The sequence below is a fragment of the Cyanistes caeruleus genome, chromosome 4 (genome assembly GCF_971803275.1).
Source record: "Cyanistes caeruleus chromosome 4, bCyaCae1.hap1.1, whole genome shotgun sequence".
Taxonomy (NCBI): domain Eukaryota; kingdom Metazoa; phylum Chordata; class Aves; order Passeriformes; family Paridae; genus Cyanistes; species Cyanistes caeruleus.
In genome coordinates, this window is record NC_141704.1 from 54124001 (window position 1) to 54136970 (window position 12970).

Below are 12970 nucleotides of genomic sequence, written 5' to 3' on the forward strand. Positions count from 1 at the left end.
AAGGGGCTGTTAAGACTTGCAAAGCTCAGCTACATAGCTATAAAGCAATGTTACACTTAGACCAGCTTTCAACATACCATTTCACTCCAATCACTTTTAAATGCCAATGTGTTTTACATGGTTTGAGTTAATGCTTTTCAGTGTCATCAGCTGTCATCCTATAGCTCTCATCCTATCAACTACTGTAGAAAATAATTTACAAGCTAACAAAACTTGAAGTGTTGGTACTATTGGTGCTGAAACTCATCAGCTATAATAAATGAGACTGCATCACATTTTTCATAATTTCTTCCTAACTTTGAAAAGCTTTATAGCACCACAGTATATTGACTAATACCTAGATTAATACAAGTGTAAAATATGAATTATGTGCTGTAGACTGCTGCTTAGTTACATCTTCCTGCTTTGTTCAGACATTTGCCTTCAAAACATGACTCTTTAGACTCCCTCATAGTTCTCTCTTTATTAAGAAATCTGTCCCCAGCACAACACTGCATATTGGGCTATTGACAGAAATAATTTTATTAACTAGGAAAACCTGAGTGTGCTAGTAGGATTTTGCTTCTGTGTTTACAAAGAGCTCGTCATTGTAACCTACGTCAATGATGAAGATACTTCATCCTTGAAAAGTTTTCAGTTTGTATTGAGAGAAAGCTTTATAATAGCTATTATTCACCAGGTCTTAGGATTTCTCATGCCTTGTCTAGTTTTTAACCTATTTTAGCTTGATTTAGCTGTATTTGCAAAAATTATTTAAGATATTCTTGCTGCATCTGCAACTTATTCAAGGATATATCATTGTCACATTTGTCCTAGCCAGAACAGCAAAACTGCTCAGTGGTCAGGTCTGTTATCAATCCTGTGGTTGTGAGCTTGTTTTATTATTATCAAGTAACTTATCTGAGCTTCAGTTTTGCTTTGCTTTGTATAATTGTGTGGCTCTCCTCCCCACAGAAAAAAAAAAAAATTACCATAGGTAGAGAAAGCATAACCAATTAAATAGAAGTAATCATGACGTGATTGACCCCTTAGATCATGTGGAAAGTGATCCCATTAGTGATTATAGGACAGAAGATAACCCTCAGACACTCAAAGTCAGAAGAAAAAAGAAATCTCAGTCTAAACTTTGGGTAATGACAATGCACTGTAACCATGCTGTTGAACTTAACACCTGATGTATAGTCAGAAATGTGTCTATGGATTTTGGTTTTGGTATTGTTATAGATCTTTAAGAGAAATTTGGTGATTTGGATTAGGAGCTTTAGTGCTGCTGTAACTTGATTAATAGTTACCACTACTTTCACTAGAGTCTACCTCTTTAATTGTCTCATAATAGACATTTTCTTTTGATTGTCCATTTGTTCGTGAAATACCAGGTTGATGTAAAGCTGTCATCTGATAGATAAACATTTAAGAGAGTACTGAAGTCCTGTTTCTCAGCTGAACTTATTGAGTTAGCGTGGCGAAGCACCACACAATTTACAAACATGCTCTGTCATACAGAACTAGTTTAAGTCTCTCTGGATGGTGGTATTTTCTGCCAGGAAAGATATATCCACCCACCAGGAACTCACATTCATGTGGTAACCAGCTATAGAGCACTGAAGTTCAGTTTCAATGTTTTTGACTGCTCCACTTTATAAGTATGGTGTATATTTATTCTCCTCTAAACACTGTTTTAACTTTTCAAATATTTCTTTTACCTCCTTTCACTTAAGGAGAAGTAGTTCAAACTAGTCTGTCTTACAAAGATCTAGTTTGGACTAAGTAATCTCTTATGTTAGAACATACTTATAAGAATACTTGCAGAGAAACAAAGAAGGAATTACTCTGGTTTTCTTCTATTATTAAACAGGATATCAGTATATCCTCACTGAAGCAACTTTTCCCTATCCCACAGGGACACCAGTTCCAAATATTTAAGTCCTTTTGTCTCCCTTCCTCTATTAATTGCAGTCTTTTTTGTTCAGCACAGCCTTTTCAGTTATGGCCAAAGGCAACTCACTACCTTACAATAAGTTTCTTTCAATTATATGGGCACTGAATTTTCTGCCATTCTGCTGTCCTTAAGCTGAGCTTTTATACTGAGCTTTTTCCAAAAAGACCTCCAAAAAGACATAGAACCCAGCTTATGCTAGCAAGTGTCCAGTTACTCTGAATTAAAGATGTGATTAATCACATTGAAGCAGAACATGAGCAACCCTAGCATTAGACCTAGAAGAGACATGTACAAAAACTATTTCTTCACATCCTCTAAATTACTTCGGAAAAAGATCATTAAAACTGTTACAATTTTTTTAATCTGTTTAACACATGCAAGTTTGATTGCCAACACATGCCATTTTTCTTCAAGGACAATGTCACAGGAAGCTAGTGCTACAAGGCTGGAACATTGCTGAACTCTGTATGAATTCCATCAAAGCTGTTCCTCTTGTCAGAAGAACTTGGGAGCTCACTGAAAAGCACAAGCCCTCTTACATGTCAGCTACTTCAATCTGGATCCAATCTCATATAGGAAGATTGATCTATTTTAATAAACAAGGAAGAGAATGCTTTTTGACCATACTTACTTTATACCCTTGAAGATGTCCTCGGACAGTTTTTAGTGGAACTGGGTCCCAGTGCACCTTTGCTAATGTGCTGTTAATAACATGAACCTGCACATTGCCTGGAGCAACCATTGGCACTGTGTGGAAAAGATACAACAAGCACCTAGTTAGAATTAGAAACCACACAAACACAGTTTTTTTGGAATGAGTCTGCATTGTACCCATGGAATAGTTAAAATGTGTTTTCAGGATTGATACTGCAGAGTATTATGAAGCCTTACTTTTGCCAAATTTCTTCCTTTTATTAAAAAAATAACTACTATTCCCCTTATCAGTATCTCAGTATTTTAAATTCCCACTTAGGTTACACATTTAGTTCCTCTTAATTAGGATAACTGAGTTAAAGTACAAAACTTACAGTCTTCCCCTGAATGTCCAATCACCTCTGATGGCTCTGGTGCATACCCCAAGTCATTTAAAGCTTGCACTTTTATTTCATATGGAACAAAAGTTGGTGTACCAGACACAATATATTTAGATACATTTGCAACTATAACAGATGTCCATTCATCATCAACATCTTTCTGGCGCCAGCTGACTTTGTACTGAAGCCCTGGTCCATTAGACTGAAAACCTTTTAAAGGCTGAAATGAAAAGAAATAATTTTTAAATATTCTGAAGTATCTGAAAAATCTTAACTTAGAATGAAATACATTGATTCTTTTACAGAATGTCACTGAAAATTTACCACTCTACTCTGCAGAGAAGCACTGCTGAAAGTTGTGCAGTTTAGCTTTTACAGGAGCACACTGAATGATGTTAGTGCCTAATCCTGACACAAACAACACATTGTGATTTCTCTATACATATTTTGTTTTCAAATATTTCTTAAGAAGTGGAAGAGAGAAAACCAGACTTGCACCAACTCACTGGAAAGAGTGTACCCTAGGCAATATTTTTTGCCTGGGAGGGCAAATTGTTTATACATGGCTCTCCTTGAGCTCTTGTCATGATGGTAAGAGCATGATGGAGAAAACTTCAACAGAAGTTTTCTAGTGGGAAAGTACACAATGATTAGCTTATCACAAAAGATGACAGTAGAAGTAGCATTCACATTAGAATTCACTCTAAAAATTAAGACTCTACTTGAAATTAACCTCCATTTATATTTTGAAATTTTCCAAAACTGGCAGCAAAATACCATGTATTACTTAACTATTGGCTTATCTTGAGAAATCACTCAAGGAAATATGCTCTCCCTTAACTTATTTTCATATTAAAAAAAAAAATTCTATTTTTTCATGAAAATAAAGATGGTGAAGGGTCTGAATTTAGTTATATTTCAAGAATATTTTAAGCAAGCAATTGGATACTCTCATCATTGGTTCTCAAAATAAAAAAAAAAAGCTACTCACAAATGTGAAAACAAATGAAACCTTGAAAAAAGACCCATCTTACCTCCCATGTTATTACCAAATTATCAGGTTCTGAGCCTATCCCCTGTACATTAGCAGGATTTTCATCAGGGCCTAAAAATAAAATAGTTACACGTGAACAAGAATGGCTGCTGTGTGATTCCAAGCAAATTCAAGGCTATCCATAGAGGGAACCAATCACTGGTAAGTGGGAATAATTATTTACTTGCAGATTTTGTCAGGTACTGCTCAGATGGCTCACTCGGCTGACTCCTGCCAATCTTATTGACGGCTATCACACGGAACGAGTAGTTGACATACGGAGACAACTTCAAGTGCACCGTTGTCTGAGTGCCAGGGACTTCCGTCTGGTAGTGCCATACTCCTGGTTCATGCAGCGCATCTTCATATTCAATTACAAAGTCTGCAAGCAGGAATTGAATCCAACTTTATGTCAAAACTTGAAACAGCTTCCCAGACGGGTATAGGCTTTTCTGAATGAGCTAGTCAGAAGGGATTGCTCCAACCAATGCTTTCAAAAATCACGGAACTTGACATGTAAATACATAAATCATAACACAAATCTGTAATGTGGGTGGATAGCAAAAGTAGAAATTTAGGTGAATTATAATAAATAAACCCTTACTTTTATCCTTTGCAACTTTCACTAATGCAGCCATCTCTCAGGTAATACAAGAGCTCCCTCTCAGGTACTGGATTTTAATTTAATGGGAACCCTTGAACTATCACAGCAAGGAAGAGGAATTTGACTGCCAAATACATTATTCTTAGTTGTATCAAGCAGACAGCATGCAATACCTGTATAAATTTAAAACTCCCTGAATATTCCATTTTCCCCAATGAAACTGGCGTAATGAAAATCTATTTAAAGTCAAGAACCTATACTCGAGGAAGATTTTTGAGAGCACTTTTCATTATCTTCAAATTAAATCAGGGAATGTATGCTCAGAAACTAAATTTCTTGAGAGTTCTCTGTGTGAATATTATGTCAACTACTGTTAATACCCTACAAAGTATATAACCTCAGGGATAAATAGGTTTGTAGAATTCCAAAAAAGAAAATCATATTCATTATGAAAGACAAAAGGTCATCTTTTTAATGATATGAAACAGCCAAAAAACCTTGCAGTAAGATATGAGATATGAATTCTGAAAGAATCAGGAGGAAATTTTAGAACACAATAAATGAATGGGAGAAGAATGTACAGTCTGAGTACATGCTACAGAACCTAGAGCATCAAATATTTATGTGCTGTGTAACAATAATTTTCCTCTATCTCATGTATAGTTGGAGACAGAATATGACTCAAGATTCAACCTGTTTGCACTACTAAAAAAATTCTGAGTCTCTTCTAGAAATTTCTTTTAGAATACTTACAGCACCACATAGAAAAATGCGTAACAATTTGGGGAGCAAGATGTAAAACAGGTAAGTTGTATTAATCATAGCCTTCTGGATTTAAGACTGGCAGATTTAATTCTGACCTAAGTAGTAAGTAAAAGAGGGAGGATTGACCCCAAATTACTGTCTGAATTACTGCTGCTATTGTGTGCCCAGTGTTACAGGTCTTGGGATGGGATGTCTTCTGGATAAAAGCTTTGCTGAAAAGGTGAGAATATTATATGCCAAAAAGGTTTTCACTACTGCTTTTTACTTCCCTGGTCACTAGCCTTCTGTCTGCAACTCCAGTAGAATAATTTATAGGCAACTTCAAGGAAAAAAAATAAATCTAAACTTTCAGAGAGATTTTAGCATGTCAGTCATATTGTGCAAGCAGATCACTCCTAATGAAATGCGATCCTTGACTCTTCATCTGCACTTTGAAGTGATAGCAGCAGCAAAAGAAAGAGGCTTACTTAGGAAGTAAATGCCTTATTTTACAGCCTCTAAGAAGACCATGCAGCAATATGAATGGTATTATAATTAAAGCCAGCATTATATAGTTAGAAGAGTTCAGTTTCTAATATGAGAGTGCACGCAGTATCTCGTTCTAGAAAAAAACCTATAGGACACCACACTGCCTAGTATTAACTGTTTTGGAACAGTGTGATCTCATTCCTACAGAAAGACAACACTTGTGTCTTCTGGCACGGAAAAAATGAGAATACTAATAAAAGGATATCTATATGAACAAACTGCTATTCAACTATTTACATTGAACTTCTATATATTATATTTTTAAGGTATATTACTAGTTGATATACATTAGAGATGCCTGAGACAGTAAAATTTCAGAAAAAATCACTTAGTGTTTCATTAAAATGCAGTCAAAATCTTTCCTGTGTTCAGAAACTTGTGAAATTCTGTTTTTTATAAATCTTCCTTTTGAGATACCTCATGTTTATGGTTTGTTATCAGTGTAGATACCAACGCTGCATCAAACCCTGAAGAGCAACACCCAGTAAGTCAGTCTAACAAATTAATTCCAAACATAACATGTACATTGGTGTTGTCAACTTGTGGCAGTTATTATCTAAAAACACACTGCATAAATAATGAAATAATTGAATTAAGTTGCTCACAAGGAAAAAGAAATGCCAGAAAGTTTTTCTGATCCCATGGTTTTTTGGAAAACAAACATTTTTGTTCCTTGCTCCTAAAGTCCCCCTCTATCCTCTCTGCTGAATATAAGCAAGAGTCTTTCATTATATTTTACTGGGAAGAATAACAGCATTTAAGATCAATTTACTGTTTCAAAATTTTATAGATATTTAATTGTTTAGTTTTATGGTTACGGTTTATTCTTTTAACTGTCTGGACTAGAAAAAAACCCAGAAAAACTATCTACCTTATATTTTCATGAAGAATAAACTTCTGCATCTGTAGTGATGGATAATCACTGACGATGCTGGGACTGATGCTATTTCAAATTCACAGAATTACAAAAGAGTTAATGCAAGGTGTTAGTAGCTCCCTCCTGCAGAAGCATACAAGCAATGAACAAGTCTGCTCTCTACATACACATAAAATTGGACCTGGTCAGACAGACCTCACATCAGTGTATATATAACTTCTATAATATTTAGCACAAGTTTTTGAATAAAAAGCCCGGGTCTTCTGGGTAGTAAATAGGTTTTCCTGCTTGGCTGTACAATAATTATTAAGGGTATGTTATGTTAATAAATGGGAGGTGTAGAGAATTAATTTACCATTTTCCCATGCTGTACACAAAATTTATTCCAGAAATATTTGGAATTTGAGAACAGTTAGAACAATGCTTTCAATGTAGTGTAGCAAATACAAACAAACATACTTGTAATAGGACTGTTGTTTTCATCTCCTGGTATCCATGAGAGATCAATGCTTCTTTCTAGCTGACCTGTCAATTCCAAGTCAAAGGGTGGATTTGGCCGAGCTGTAAATCAAGTGAACACGAAGTAAGTAACCACACCAGAATATGTAGTTTTATATTTGAAAAAAAATCCTTACATTCCAATCAAAGAATTCCACAAATACAGCAGGGCAGATCTACTCATTTATGTAAACATGACTTAAGGACCAATAGCATGCAATTGTTACAAAACAGACAAAAATGGAGAACTGATGTAATCTGGAAACTTCTATACATTAACAAGAATAGGTATTTATTTTTTATCTATGTCTGAGTGCACTGTGATATAAAAATGTGATGAGATGCAAGGAATTATGAAATGCACATTTAGTTTGTCTTTGAATGTTTTTGGGTGGTTATCTATTGTAACAGACATACCTCACACAAAATGGAAAATAAAGAAGAATTTACATCAAAGAAGCTTTTCTAGAACCATTAAAAATATTTTTATGTGAATTCAAAACAAATATACTTCAAATAGAAACTAACTGCAAGTTACTAAATTATTTATTTTTGCTGTTCTTTTAAAAAGGCTCACAAATATCATGCGAGCTGTTATTATACATCCTTACAATGCATAAAGATGTAATTGTCCATTCCAAATTCACAAAGGTAATTTATGATATGATTTGTTACACAAAAATCACTAATAAGTAGGTTCAAGGAAGAATACATAAGCATTTTCACTGAATCTTTTTCACTGACAGGATTTACATAAAAGTGCTTAAAACCCTTATACCTTAAAGTGTTTTAGCTTATTAATTGCACTTGAACCCCCAAATTCAGAAAACATGCAACCAAATTAAAGGCTATATACCATCAAATTTAAAACTATGCCTGACTAACAGATTTATTTTTTTGTTTTAACTTTAATTTTAAAATATTGGCTATTTCATCAATTTTAAGTCAAACTGGTTAATATGGTCATATTCATCTTATGAGTGGAGTAAAATGAAGATAAACTATGAAATAAAATAGAGCTGACCTACAAAGCTGCAAAACCAACATTGACATACAACATAATTTGATTGGTGCAACATCTTTAATAGTGAATTACCTTTCACCAAAGAGTTGGACTTACATTTTAAATATTTATTATATAACTATTTTGTATTACAGTGTGCTCTCTGAGAAAAATATTGTCATAATATACCCAATCTTAATTACAAAGTATTTATCTCTGAAAATAATTTATTCCCTAAATATAAAGCAGTCTGCACTGTAACATTCCAAAGTCCAGTATTCCAGTAATGAAAAGTTTGTAGAATAGGATGAAACCACACAGACACAGACACACAGAGGAAAAGGGGAAAAAAATAGGCAAAAAAAATTGCAACAGGCAAATAAGCAAAATATCTGCCTGATGATACAGAAAGAGAACTTTGTTTTAGTTTACCGTAAATGATAGCTGGTGTTGGGGGAGCAGCTGAAAAGAACATTAATATAAAGGATTTAATCAGTTAGTAGCCAAAGAAATAGAATACTGTAGGTAGTTAAAGATTATAGTTATTAGAGACAAAGAAAAATAACTTATATAGATTAAACAGTTAATTAAAAAAATACATTATAATTTTTCACTGAAGAGCTAAAAGAGCATTCTTGAGTATTTTATTCATTTTTTAAAGTAAGGATAGATCAAGAAAATAAATAAAGCAAGCAATCTTATATAAACACCTGGGTTTTTTTTTGGCTTAGATCATTCCTGGATAGACATAAAATCACAGCAGAATTTTAAAACACAAACATACTTGACTTTGAGTCTCAGACTGAACTCATGTAAAAATCATTCAGGACATCTACTTAAAACTTCCTTACAAATTGGAGAAGAGGCAAAGTGATATATTTGGCAAGAATCTACAATCATAAAAACGTAACAGAACTAAACGAAAAATACAGTTCATAAGAAGTCACACAACCAAGTATGCTCAGTCTTTCTGAAGCACAATTTAGTTGTCAAAGAGACTCCTGAGATAACATTCTCCCAACACAACAAAAACATGGAATGAGTCCAGAGAAGGGCCACTAAGGTGATCACAGAGCTGGAGCACCTCTCCTATGAAGACAGGCTGAGAGAGTTGGGGCTGTTAGCCCAAAGAAGAGAAGGCTCTAGGAACACCTTAGAGCAGCCTCCCAGCACCTAAAGAGAGCTGGAGAAAGACTTTTGACAAGGGCATACAGTGATAAGACAAGGGGGAATGGCTTCAGCTGAAGCAGAGTGGGTTTACATTACATATTAAGAAGACATTGTTCATGGCGAGGCACTGGAACAGGTTGCCTGGAGAGGTTGTGTGGAAGGTACCCCTGCCCAAGGCAGGGGGGTTAGATGACCTTTAAAGTACCTTTCAACCCTAGCCATTCTGCCATGTTCATGTTCAAATACCCTGCAAAATTTGATTTCCTGTGGTAGCTCAGGTGAGGTCAAAGTAAAATGCTATACAGCACAAATCTGTCCTGTTGCTACTCAGTCATTTGGTAAGTAGCCGATTCAAATGCAAACTGTAAGGTGAAACTGCATTTTTTAAAAACTGAAACACATTGACACATAGGTGGCAATTCCTTTATCCTGTCCTAAAAACCAAAACTATTTTTGTGCTTTTCACTTTAAATCTAATGCTGTTTTCATACTAAACAGTAGAAGTTTGAGAGTATTCTTACCAACAACAGTGAGCACAGCACTTGCTGAAACACTGTCCAGAGTAGTATTAACTATGCAAGTGTATGTTCCATCATCTTTATCAGTTACATTCATAATGGTCAAGTTGTCTTTACCAACTAGAAACCTGTAAATACAATAGATTCAGCCACTGATTTTTCAATAACTGGCACTGTTACAAGAAACTTGCATAAAACATTATTAAATCCCATATACTTGCACATACCTGAACAGATATATTTACCCAAGTTAAGCTATGGAACAACGGCAGCTATTTTTTTTTTCTTCATTGCTCTCGACCATCTTCCCACATAACTGCTTATTCTAACGTGTTTTTCTTTCCAAATATATTCAAACAAATTTTAAATACATGTGATCTACAGTAAAATAATTTTCTATTATCTGTTTGTCTTCTTATGTCAACTATGTTTACCTTACACTTAAACTGTAAGGTCAATGTGCATAGTTTGTATAAATGTTTACATCTCATTTTATTTTTAATTCTATCTTAATATTTTCATCACACTAGGTAAGTTCTTTAGTCACCAAATATTGGACAGCCATGATGTTTATCAGTCTTTGGAAAATGTCAACAGGTCAATATGTTCCTTTCAAAGATCAGGAAAAGGAGCAGACAAAAGGACCTAGAAAATTAAAAATAAAGGAAAACTATGTGGCCCTTACCTGTCATCATCTGGCAGCTCATCATTGTCCTTCAACCATGTAATTGTTGGTAGTAAGGTAGAATCATGTTTTATTATACACTCAAAAGAAACCTGGCCATATCTCTGAATCACTTTGTACTCTGGCTGTTTAATGATCATTGTTGGATCTGAAATTTAAAAACAAAATTAGATATTCAGAAATTCTGAAATCCTATACTAATCACTGATGAAAGAATGACTAATTTCTCACCTTTAATTTCCAACTGCACCTCATTTTGTATCTTTCCTAATTCATTCCTTGCTACACATGTGTATGTACCAGCACTATTCTTCTGAGCCACTGGAATTTCCAAGGTTCCGTTATCATGGAAAATGTACTCATTTCCACGCAAGATGCTACCCTTCACTCCCTTAAACCTTTATATAAGAAGTAATATCATTAGCCAGCATCACAGTCAAATGCACTCTGGTTTTATTATCAATAAAACACAAACATAGGACTGCCAAATTAGAAAATAGAGACAGCAGCACTCAAATTTAAATTTGACTCTGTAGTGTAACTTTACTGCTGGTTTATTAAGTATATGCAATATTGTAATAGAAAATTGTCAACAGTATATATTTTACAATATACTATTTTAAAATTGCAAATAGTGTTAAGAGTTTTAAAGCTTCAAGTGTTTGTTTCCATAGATATAACTGGCTCAGCTTCTGTAACTAAGCACAGCTAGAGCTTACCATTCAATTTCAGGCTTAGGTGACCCAAAATAAGCACAGTCTAGCAATGCAGGACTGTCAGCGATGACTTGATACAGTTTATTAGCAGGAGTTAGAATTCTTGGTGGCTCAGCTGAAAAGACAAATATATTTGCATATAGTTACAAATTTACAAATAGTAAATACATGGTACAAAGTATAGTTACAAATACAAAATACAAAGACATCAAGAATGGCCTAAAGAATTACATATAAACATTTTTCTCTGAGATTATTTTGGGTCTCAGTCTGGGTTCAAATACATTCTACTGGTATGTGCCTGAGGAAAAAATGCAGGGAAATTATCTTGTGAAAAACAACTGTTTCTTGCCTATTTATAAGTAATAGTGATGGGCACCAAAGGCAATGATTTCAATTAGAAAATTTAAATCAGTATATACTTCAAGAAGATAATCTCCTGGGTAGACCGAGCTATCTAATTCCAAACAAACCTGCAGGCAGAAAGAAGCTAGGATGTATTTTTGGTCTAACACCTACATTTTCTTTTAAATGACAGTGTCAATCAACACATCTGCCAGTTCCTGCAGGAGAGTCACTGGAGACCATTCTGCCTAGGATTTTGCTACTAGCTTTGTGAAATTCAGTGAGAAGAATCAGAGGGGCCACAACATTTTGTAATCAGAAACGCACGCCAGGGAAGCCTTAGAGACAAACGCATAATCATGTCCCCTTGCAATAGCAACTTGGAGATCATCTATTCCACTAAACCAAAACATCTAGACTCAATGAAACTGACTTGAAACATACTGGCTTAAGCAATACTAATTCCTGCCTTCTTTGTTGGGCTTCTGTTTGACTTGACTTACATAAACAAAAAAAAAGGGAGATAAAATTTCTTCCAAGTTTTCCCAGCTTTCACTTCTATCCTTCTCAGTTTGGAACAGTGAAAGTGAAATTCAGGAACAGCCTAGATAACACACTGTATGTATATACCCTTGCTCTCTACAGGGGCCAGAAAACAGATCAACTCCCAGTGAAGACCTCAAACAAGGCTTGAGCTGAGAATCTGTGTGTTAGCAGTAGACAACTGAATACCGAAGAAAACAGAAAAATATAAAGTCTGTTTCTTACCCAGAACGTTCACAAATGCATTTGATAGCAAGTATCCATATTCATTAGAAGCATTGCACTGATAGACGGCACTTGACCTTTCTTGCACGTGTGAGAAAATAATGGTGTCACCATCCACCTTTCTGCTAGGATCTTCTGGGGCAACTGGTGGTGAAAAGAAAAAGAGTTATTGCTTTTCTTAAACTGCTATTGGATTGCAAATTTCATACTCCTGAAAAGAAGGAAAAATCGAAAGACCAATATACCCTTTACGTATTTTTTCCCTGTTTTCAAAAAGTGAATTTTAATATAGCTTAAAAGGTTCTTCTGATTCTACAGGTATTAACCCAGGATGGTAGAGTTCCCATTTTTGAAGATGTTTTTTTGTTTGTTTTCCAAGGAGATTGTATTTTGCATGCAATACAGGGAAAAATGCCAATATGACAAGATTCAGGCAAATACAGTCAATATTTAGAAAAATACAGAAATATTTCTGAATATCAAAAGA

At 34.7% G+C, this 12970-nt stretch overlaps 1 protein-coding gene and 1 long non-coding RNA gene across 33 annotated transcripts in view; one reads left to right on the top strand and one right to left on the bottom strand.

Moving 5' to 3' along the window:
* Nucleotides 1-2438, top strand: part of LOC147653646 (uncharacterized) — a 68166-nt gene extending 65728 nt beyond the window's left edge. Inside the window, exon 3 of the long non-coding RNA XR_015285623.1 lies at nucleotides 2354-2438. This is a non-coding gene — a long non-coding RNA (uncharacterized LOC147653646). The remainder of the gene's footprint in view (nucleotides 1-2353) is intronic.
* Nucleotides 1-12970, bottom strand: part of NRCAM (neuronal cell adhesion molecule) — a 146066-nt gene that overhangs the window by 31365 nt on the left and 101731 nt on the right. For 20 of the 32 annotated variants that reach the window (XM_086884717.1, XM_086884700.1, XM_086884715.1 and 17 more), the window contains 10 exons: nucleotides 12484-12627; nucleotides 11374-11485; nucleotides 10886-11052; nucleotides 10655-10802; nucleotides 9973-10097; nucleotides 7240-7341; nucleotides 4191-4388; nucleotides 4008-4078; nucleotides 2968-3193; nucleotides 2571-2686 (listed from right to left, as the gene is read on the bottom strand). In XM_086884717.1, coding sequence (XP_086740843.1) covers nucleotides 2571-2686; nucleotides 2968-3193; nucleotides 4008-4078; nucleotides 4191-4388; nucleotides 7240-7341; nucleotides 9973-10097; nucleotides 10655-10802; nucleotides 10886-11052; nucleotides 11374-11485; nucleotides 12484-12627 — 1409 coding nt within the window. Of the gene's footprint in view, nucleotides 1-2570; nucleotides 2687-2967; nucleotides 3194-4007; nucleotides 4079-4190; nucleotides 4389-7239; nucleotides 7342-8713; nucleotides 8744-9972; nucleotides 10098-10654; nucleotides 10803-10885; nucleotides 11053-11373; nucleotides 11486-12483; nucleotides 12628-12970 lie in introns of all 32 variants that reach the window. The other 12 variants (XM_086884714.1, XM_086884713.1, XM_086884698.1 and 9 more) reach the window with 1 other exon arrangement.